Here is a 9767-nt window from a genome sequence, read left to right on the forward strand (position 1 = left end):
AATTTTGCCCCATTTTATGACCTTTCTTGCCATAGTTGTTAAATGAATCACTGCAGTTGTTAAATTAGTAACACAGTTGTTAAGTGAATCTGGCTTCCCCATGTCAGAAAATTGCAATAGACAATCACATTACCCCGGGATGCTATAACCAGGGCTTTTTTTGTCATAGAACGCCCAGAACGGAGTTCCGGCACCTTTTTTAGATGGAACTTTGTAGGGTAGGCAAGGCGGGTTGTATGACATGTGTGAGTTCCGCCACCTTTTTTTTTTTTTTTTTTTTACAAAAAAAGCACTGGCTATAACTGCCATGAATCAATTGCCAAGCATCTGAATTTTGATCATTTGATTATAGGGATGCTGCAACAGTCCTAAGTGTGAAAAATGGTCATAAGTCACTTTCTTTAGTGCTGTTGTAACCTTGAACAGTCACTAAACAAACTGTTATAAGTCGAGGACTACTTGTACCTTGAACAACCCCACCCAAAAAAAAAGTGGGGAAAAATGGGAAAAAGCTGAGAAGCCAAAAGCTGTCACTGACTGACCCAATCATTCCCGTTCCAGGAAAAAAGTGCAAGCTGGCAGAAGATGCTGATTTGGTGTGTCTCCCACTTTGAACAGATCCCATTACAACAAATCTGACATCAAATAAATATTCATATTGCATGACTTCGGGTGCTTCGTTTTCAGTACTTATTTTAGGATCCATGCCTTGAGGCGTCGCCCATCGCCATGAAAAATATGCATTTTTCCCCCCAATCTGGTCGACTGCTAATAAGCGACCCCTTCCAGGCAGACTTGGCGGGTCAGGGCAACAGGCGACTCCATATTCGAACGCTAGGCTTCTCGGTTACCTGGGCGACCGAAGCCGCGCGCGGGCGCGTTCCCGCGCCTGCGCAGGAGGACGGCCTCGTGGCGATTGCCAAGGCAACGGCTCTTGTCCCACTCTTTTCAATGGCTCCCAAGCGACCCAAGAGCGGGGCGGGCGGCGGGGGTTCTGGCCCCCCAGGGACAGGCCCCAAGAACTGGGAAGCGGGGCTTGTGGCGGTCCGCTTGGAAGAGGTGCGTTGTCAATGGAGGGAGGCACATGTTGGCCCTTGTCTCAGAAAAAAAGGTGGACTTGTTTGACAGAAAAACGAGGGGATGTGGTCGACACTGGGGTCTCAGTGTTTGCACGGGGGAGGGGTATGCATCGCAGATGGGAACAGAATTACTTTGAGGTTTGAGGAACTCAGTCTTTTTCTGCTTAGCAGCATGGTTCCTAGCGTGGCTTGTGGGTTTGCCCTAAAGAAATCATGAATATTATTGCAACTCAAGACAACCCTCCGTACCAGGAGATGAAGCTACATTGAACCTGGTGTATCTTAAGAGAAAATCTCCTTCAATCAAATCAAAGTCGTGGTGGATACATTTATGCACGTTTCTTGGTGTCAATAGAAAGTAGTTTGCCGTTGTCTTGTCTGGGGATGTTTTTTTCCCCCACTTCATCTCCTAGGCTGAGATTTTCTACTAACCAGACCCAGCCTTGCTGATCTTCCAAACCTAAAGGATTAATCAGAATTTCCATGTAGTTCCCTTTTCATAATATGTGGGTTGTACTTCAGCCTATGTTGTAGGTTGACAGTTCTCAAAATGAAAGAAAATTAGTTCATTATATTAGAATACATTAATAGCTTATGTGTTTCAAAAGCAGAGAGGGAGGTTATAGACATGAACATTATAAGTAGCTATATTGGGTCATTGTTGAGTAGAATAGAATATAATAATATAGTTGGAAGGGACATTGGAGGTCATCTAGTCCAACCCCTGCTCAAGCAGGGGAACCTATGCTATTTCTAACAAGTGGCTGTTCAGTCTCTTGAAAGTCTTCAGTGATGAAGAACCTACAACTTCTAAAGGCAAGCAGTTCAACCAGCTAATTGCTCTCACTGTTAGAAAGTTTCTCCATAATTCTCTCTTTGATTCGTTTCTATCCATTGTTCCTTGTCTGGCCTTCTGGTGTTTTTTTCAGTTGGTGCTGAAGAAGCTTCTTGGATGAGAAGTGAAATGTCTTCAAAGAAAAACAAGAAAGTTCAGTTGAAAAACTGGACCCAAAGCACCTTTGGGTTTTGGAAAATAGGTTGGCCCCTCTTCTCTGTGACAGCCCCTCAAATATTGAAACACTGCTATCATGTCACACCTGGTTCCTCTCTTCACTAGACTAGCCATGTCCAGTTCTTGTAACTGTTCTTCATATGTTTTAACTTCCAGGTCCCTAATAATATTTGTTGCTCTTCTTTGCATTCTTTTCTAGAGCAGTGGTTCTCAACCTTTTTAATGCCGCGACCCCAACCGGTCGTAAGTCGAGGACTAAACCAGTCGTAAGTCAAGGGCTACCCAACCAATCGTAAGTCGAGGACTTTCCCTGCCCGGGAGCACCGCGCATGCGTGGTTCCGCCCCTTGCGCTGGCCGAGGCATAGCTGGCAAGCGGCAGAGACGGAGCAGGCCGACCACCAGCTGGCCCAGCCCAAGGGAGGTAAGGCACCCGCCGGAAAAGGGGGAAAAAAATGGCGGACAAAAAAAAATGGCGGACAGCCTTGCTTGGCGACCCCCGTGAAATGGTCGGATCGACCCCAAATGGGGTCCCGACCCACAGGTTGAGAACCACTGTTCTAGAGTCTTAACATCTTTTGTATAGTGTAGTGACCAAAACTGGATGCAGTATTCTAGGTGTGGCCTTACTAAGGCTTTATAGAGCGGTACTATTACCTCACATGATCTTGATTCAATCCCTCTGTTAATGCAATTTAGGATTGGCATTGGCTGCTGCTGCACACCACTGGCTCATATTTAATTGATTGTCCACTAGGATTCCAAGATCCCTCTTACAGTTACTCTATTAAGCAAGGTTTCACCTAATCTGTACATGTACTTTTGGTTTTTCTTGCCTAAGTGTAAGACTTTATTTTTCTCTACGTTGAATTTCATTTTGCTGGATAGGGCCCAATGTTCAAATCTGTCGAGATCCATCTGGATCCTAAGCCTATCAAGGTGTTGGCTATTCCTACCAGCTTAGTGTCATCTGCAGATTTGATGAGTTCCCCTTTTACTCCCTCATCTAAGTTATTTATAAAGATATTGAAGAGTACTGGGCCTAAGATGGAACCTTGTGGTACCCCCTGCTTACTTCCCTCCATCTAGGTCAGTGGTTCTCAACCTTTTTAATGCCGCGACCCCAACTGGTCGTAAGTCGAGGACTAAACCGGTCGTAAGTCGAGGACTAAACCGGTCGTAAGTCGAGGACTAAACCGGTCGTAAGTCGAGGACTTTCCCTGCCCGGGAGCACCGCACATGTGTGGTTCCGCCCCCTGCACCAGCCGAGGCGTAGCTGGCAAGCGGCAGAGACGGAGCAGGCCGACCACCAGCTGGCCCAGCCCAAGGGAGGTAAGGCACCCGCTGGAAAAGGGGAAAAAAATGGCGGACAAAAAAAATGGCAGACAAAAAAAATGGCGGACAGCCTTGCTTGGCGACCCCCGTGAAATGGTCGATCGACCCCAAATGGGGTCCCGACCCACAGGTTGAGAACCACTGATCTAGGTGTAGTACCATTAAGGATTACTTGTTGAGTACAGTTTGTCAGCCAATTACAAATCCATCTAGTGGTGATGCTATCCCACTTTTTTCTAGCCTACCAAGAAGTAGGTTGTGGTCTACTTTGTTGAATTCCTTATTGAAGTCTATTATATCTACAGAATTTCGCTGGTCTACTAATTGGTTTGGCATGATCTGATAACAAACCCATGCTGGCTTCTAGTTACAACTTTATTTCGGTTTTTTAATTATCTTTTCCAGTATCTTCCCAGGCATTGATGTTAGGCTGATTGGTCTGTAGTTTCCTGAGTCTGATTTTTTCCCTTTTTTTGAAGATGGGAGCCACATCAGCTCTTTTCCAATCCTCAGGTAGTTCCCCAGTGCTCCAGGGTTTTTGAAAGATACGGTACAATGGTTCTGAGATGACATCTGCCAGATCCTTCAGAACTCTGGGATATAATCCATCAGGTCCTAGTGATTTATATTCCTCAAGATCAGATAGCTGTTCTCTTACCATTTTCTTGCTTATTTTAATTTTAATTTTAATTTCTACTCTGTCTTTTACAGTTATGTTTTTGGTAGGTTGGGCTATAGTTTCTTTTCGTGGGAAGCCTGATACAAAGAATGAGTTCAGCAACTCTGCATTCTCTCTACTGCCTGTTACTTCCTTGCCATCTTCTCTCTGTAGCGGACCAATTGTTTCCTTGATTCTTTTCTTGTTATTTATATGTTGAAATTTTTTTTTTATTATATTTGACTTTTGTTGCAAGTCTTTGTTAATTTTGAGTCTTTGCTTTCTTGACGATAACTATATACTATAACAGTTACTATCAGGGCTTTTTTTCTCATAGAATGCCCAGAACGGAGTTCTGGCACCTTTTTTGGATGGAACCTTGTAGGGTAGGCAAGGTGGGTTGTATGATGTGTGTGAGTTCCAGCACATTTTTTTTTTTTTTTTTTTTTTTTTTTAGAAAAAAAGCACTGGTTACTATTGTAGCCAATAACTCTAAGATATTGATCTTCTTGTGCTTATACATTTAAGAACAAATGTATCAAACTTATGAGGCCAGAATGTATTGTCTGTCCTCTCTCCATCCCAGTAAAGTCCCACAGATAAAACTTTTAGATGATATAGAGCAGTAGCCATTCTTTGAGTATGTAATATGTAATCCAAACTGGTTCAGTCTTATCATTAGATAAATATAGGTCACTCAGTCCTATCTGATGAGTTGTTAATGAGTTGTACATCTAATCAGGTAATCTTATTATTTTGTTTATGGAAAATAAGAAATAAATCAACAATAACGTAGTAAGTGTGTATGGTATTTTATATAATTAACATTACAGCTGTTAATACATAGCATTTCAGATTCAAAGTTCACTGTGTCTGATATAACAAAAGTGAAGATACTTATAAACAAAGAAGATAACTCAGATTGAACAAAAGAAACAATGCATTAGTCAGTATTCAATATCATTTCATAGCTGGTATCCCTTTTGTTCTTTAGTCTCTTATGATCTCAATTATATACGTTACTAATGATTATCATTTTTACAGGCACATTTATCTGAAATTTGTTTATTTATTTGTGCAAATATATCTGTATCTTACCAAATAACAAATAGAATAAAATTTGGGTAGGATAAGTACTGTAGTAGAAAAATCTAGTAGATTTAGTACATAGTATAATACTGCCACCTAGTGGTAGAGGGCAATTGCATATAAAGAAATTTGATTTCTGAGCATGGAAAAATAAAAGAGAAGGGATGCCTTTATACTGCACTTTTCTTTCTTTCTTTCTTTCTTTCTTTCTTTCTTTCTTTCTTTCTTTCTTTCTTTCTTTCTTTCTTTCTTTCTTTCTTTCTTTCTTTCTTTTCTTTTTCAATTTATGTAGCTGCCCCCTTAGATATGTACTGTAACTGTGAATGGCTTACAGAATTAAAATCACAAAAAAGCAATTCAAAATAAACAAAATGCCATTTAAACATTAAAATAATTGAAACCATTAAAACATAATCTGATGGAAGGATAATCAATATCATTAACAGTACAGTCATTTTGCAGTGTTCTCACCACCACTACCAGATCCCCAGGTCAGATGATAAAGTCATATTCTTTAGGGCTTTCTGGAACGCTAGTCAGGTCAGGAGCAGTCTGAATCTGAAGGAATGATGTTCCAGAGGGCAGGTGCCATGACAGAAAAGGGCTTTTCTTCTAGCCCCATTGGCATGACATTCATGTGTGGACAAGACCTGGAACATGCACTTTCTGATGGACTTGATGGAGCAGGTAGATGGGATGGGGAAGAGGCCCCCCTCAAATAATCGAACCACATGTCATGTAGAGCTTTATAACTCATTATCAGCACTGAATGGTTTAATGATTGTTTTTGTTTTGAATCAGGAAAATTGGATTCCTAGTACTGCCTTTGTTGTTGAGAGCAAACCTGAGGATGAACTTCACATAAAAGCACTATCTCTGGCTGTACAGATGCCACAAAGGAAACTCTTCAGTGTGGTTTCTTGGGAGGAAATATTAGCACAGGTATATTGTATTTACAATTGTGGAGCAATTATGATAGAGCTGAGCCTAAAACGAGGGTGCAATTTTTCCTCGGGGTGATATCTGAGAAACACTATTTGTTGCCAGATATTATTGATCTGAATATAGGAAAAAGAATTGGTCCTAGAAGAGGCTCTTCCATGCTTGCAGTTGACAACAGGAGGAAAAAATAATCAGATTTAGAGACAAGTGCTTGTCTCATAATTTTGTACAGTTTTATTGTATTGCATGCATATACTGATATTATAATAACATATAAATACAGGGCACTATCATACCAGATATCTCCACACATATATATATATATATCCTTCTGTCTTCACAAAGTTTACATGTGTTACAGCATGATATAGGACAAGCCTGAACTCAGTCTCTTAAAAGCATATAATCCTTTTGCTGTTTGGTTTCTTATAAATGTCTCTTGAAAGATCTGTTTATTTTTATCAGCACAATCAAAAAGTTACCATTTTTCAAGATTATTGAAAGTCTTTATACTATAGTTTCCATTATTATCACTTTTTTCTTATATTAATAGGAGCTAAAGGCAATGAGGTATTACTTTCAGAGCGTTCAGAGTAATTTTAAACATCAAGCACACCATATTTTTCTTTTGGTATATGTGAATGGATCTTTAGAGAATAATGTTGCAAACTTCAGTATTATTCATAAAAGATTATGACTAGAAATCAGTAAACAAATGTCCCCGCTCTTCAATAGACTGGTCTTTCTCAAACAGTCCCCACTACATATGGTAAAACACTTTTAAAAGTGGAATTTTCTTTTGGAATAAATCTATTTTAAAGTTAAAAGAGCTCTTCCAAGCAATAAGTTTGAAAAACTACCTGTTGAGTGATCCCTCATTCCAGAGAGAATGGAAAAATTAATTAAAAATGTAAGGATTTAAAGATAATATATAAATGGCAAAAACTATATAAGAATTTAATCCATGAAAGTTTGAAATGAACCAAGGGACACATAGTTTAAAAATATTTGACTTAATATTTGAAATACTGTCTTTTGCTATAAGCCTTTTGAAATAATTAAAAACAAAACAGTATCTTTGTGGGAACAGAAATTGGTTATTAAAGGGACTTCTGGTTTTGCACAGTAGTGCAGCAGCCGAGGGATTGCAGGGCTCCGCTCTCCGGCTGATTTCTGCCTGCCAGGGGACCCTAAATGGGCCTGAAGTTGCTCCGTAGAGGCAACACCTCCATGGATTACTGCCTTGCCATGGCGAAGGGGCTTGCATAACTCAATGAAGCTATGAGCTATGCCGTGCAGGGTCACCCAAGTAGGACAGGTCATAGCAGAGAGTTCTGAAAAAATGTGATCCACTGGAGAAGGAAATGGCAACCCACTCCAGTATCTTTGCCATGAAAACCCCAGCTGGAAGATGAGCCCCTCAGGTCAGAAGGTGTCCAATATGCTACTGGGGAAGAGCAGAGGGCTAGTTCTAGTAGCACCAGAAAGAGTGAAGCGACTGGGCCAAAGCTGAAAGGACACTCAGCTGTGGATGCATCTGGTGGTGAAAGGAAAGTCCGATGCTGTAAAGATCTTTTCTCCATAGGAACCTGGAATGTAAGATCCAGAATCAAGGCAAGCTGGACATGGTCAAACAAGAGATGACAAGACTGAACATCGACATCTTAGGAATCAGCGAACTAACATGGACAGGAATGGGTGAATTTAATTCAGAGGACCATCGGGTATACTACTGCGGGCAAGAATCCCTCAGAAGTCAATAAAAGAGTAGGAAAAGCAATACTGGGATACAATCCCCAAAATGACAGAATGATCTCAGTGCGAATCCAAGGCAAACCATTCAATATCAAGTAATCAATTTATGAAATTGACCAGTTCTATGAAGCCCTACAGCACCTTATAGAATCAATACAAAAAATGATGTCCTTATCATCATGGGGATTGGAATGCTAAAGTAGGAAGCCAAAAGATAACTGGAATAATAGGCAAGTTTGGCCTTGGAGTACAAAATGAAGCAGGGCACAGGGTGATAAAATTTTGTCAAGAGAATACGATGGTCATAGCAAACATTCTTTTCCAACAACCCAAGAGACGGCTCTACACATGGACATCACCAGACGGTCAATACAAAAATCAGATTGACCATGTGCTCTGCAGCCAAAGATGGAGAAGTTCTATACAGTCAGTAAAAACAAGACCAGGAGCTGACTGTGGCTCAGATCATGAGCTTCTTGTTGCAAAATTTAGGCTTAAATGGAAGAAAATAGGGAAAAACACTAAGCCACTAAATCATATCCCTGATGAATATACAGTAGAGGTAACAAATAGATTTAAAGAATTAGATCTGATAGACAGAGTGCCTGAAGAACTATGGACGGAGATTCACAACATTGTACAAGAGGTAGCAACTAAAGCCATCCCAAAGAAAAAGAAATGCAAGAAAAAAAAATGGCTGTCTGAGGAAGCTTTGCAAATAGCTGAGGAAAGAAGGGAAGCGAAAGGCAAGGGAGAAAGAGAAAGATGCACCCAATTAAATGCAGAATTCCAGAGAATTAGCTAGAAGAGATAAGAATGCCTTCTTAAATGAACAGTGCAAAGAAACAGAAGAAAACAATAGAATAGAGATCTCTTCAAGAAAATTTGAGATATGAAGGGAATGTTTCATGCAAAAATGGACATGATAAAGGACCAAAATGGCAGGGACGTAACAGAGGCAGAAGAGATTAAGAAGAGGTGGCAAAATTACACAGAAGAACATACAAGAACGAGCTTAACATCCCAGATAACCACGATGGGGTAGTCACTGACCTCGAGCCAGATATCCTAGAATGTGAAGTGAAATGGGCCTTAGGAAATCTGAGCAACAACAAAGCTAGTCGAGGTGACAGTATTCCAACTGAGCTATTCAAAATCTTAAAAGACGATGCAGTAAAAGTGCTACACTCAATTTGCCAGCAAATTTGGAAAACTCAACAGTGGCCACAGGATTGGAAAAGGTCAGTTTACATTCCAATTCCAAAGAAAGGCAATGCCAAAGAATGTTCAAACTATCGCACCATTGCACTCATTTCACATGCAAGTAAAGTTATCCTTAAAATCCTATAAGCTAGACTCCAGCAGTATGTGGATTGAGAATTTCCAGAAGTACACACAGGATTTCAAAGAGGCAGAGGAACTATAGATCAAATTGCCAACATACGCTGGATCATGGAGAAAGCTAGGGAGTTCCAGAAAAACATCTACTTCTGCTTCATTGATTATGCTAAAGCCTTTTTTTTTTATATAAAATTTTTTATTATTTTGAATTAAACAACAAATACAAATGATGCGTCTACAAACACCACAAAAGAAAAAAGATTTTTACTCAAAATATTTCCGAATACTCCCGGCAGTCCCCGCCTTGCCTCCACCCTTATCCACTTTCCCTCTCTTTCCTCCCCCTCATCCCACGACCTCTCTTTCCTCCTACCACTCTACATCCCTTTCGCCTTCTAACCACCACATCGAGTGCAATTTGGGGAACCTGCCGGGAATATCCTCTTATTATTACAATTCCATTATATACTTATAATTATTTACTACATCAGTTTATAATTTCCCCTTAAACCCCTCCCCTCCCCGACTTCCCAGAACTAAAACAGGATTCAACACCTC

At 40.4% G+C, this 9767-nt stretch overlaps 1 protein-coding gene across 1 annotated transcript in view; it reads left to right on the forward strand.

Annotated features, from left to right (window-relative positions):
• The first annotated feature begins 951 nt into the window (after positions 1-951).
• SPAG17 (sperm associated antigen 17) overlaps positions 952-9767 on the forward strand; it is a 118082-nt gene continuing 109266 nt past the window's right edge. The window contains exons 1-2 of the mRNA XM_029283757.1: positions 952-1059; positions 5973-6113. Coding sequence (XP_029139590.1) covers positions 952-1059; positions 5973-6113 — 249 coding nt within the window. The remainder of the gene's footprint in view (positions 1060-5972; positions 6114-9767) is intronic.

This window comes from Protobothrops mucrosquamatus, unplaced genomic scaffold (assembly GCF_001527695.2).
Source record: "Protobothrops mucrosquamatus isolate PMUCROS unplaced genomic scaffold, P.Mucros_1.0 scaffold212, whole genome shotgun sequence".
NCBI lineage: Eukaryota > Metazoa > Chordata > Lepidosauria > Squamata > Viperidae > Protobothrops > Protobothrops mucrosquamatus.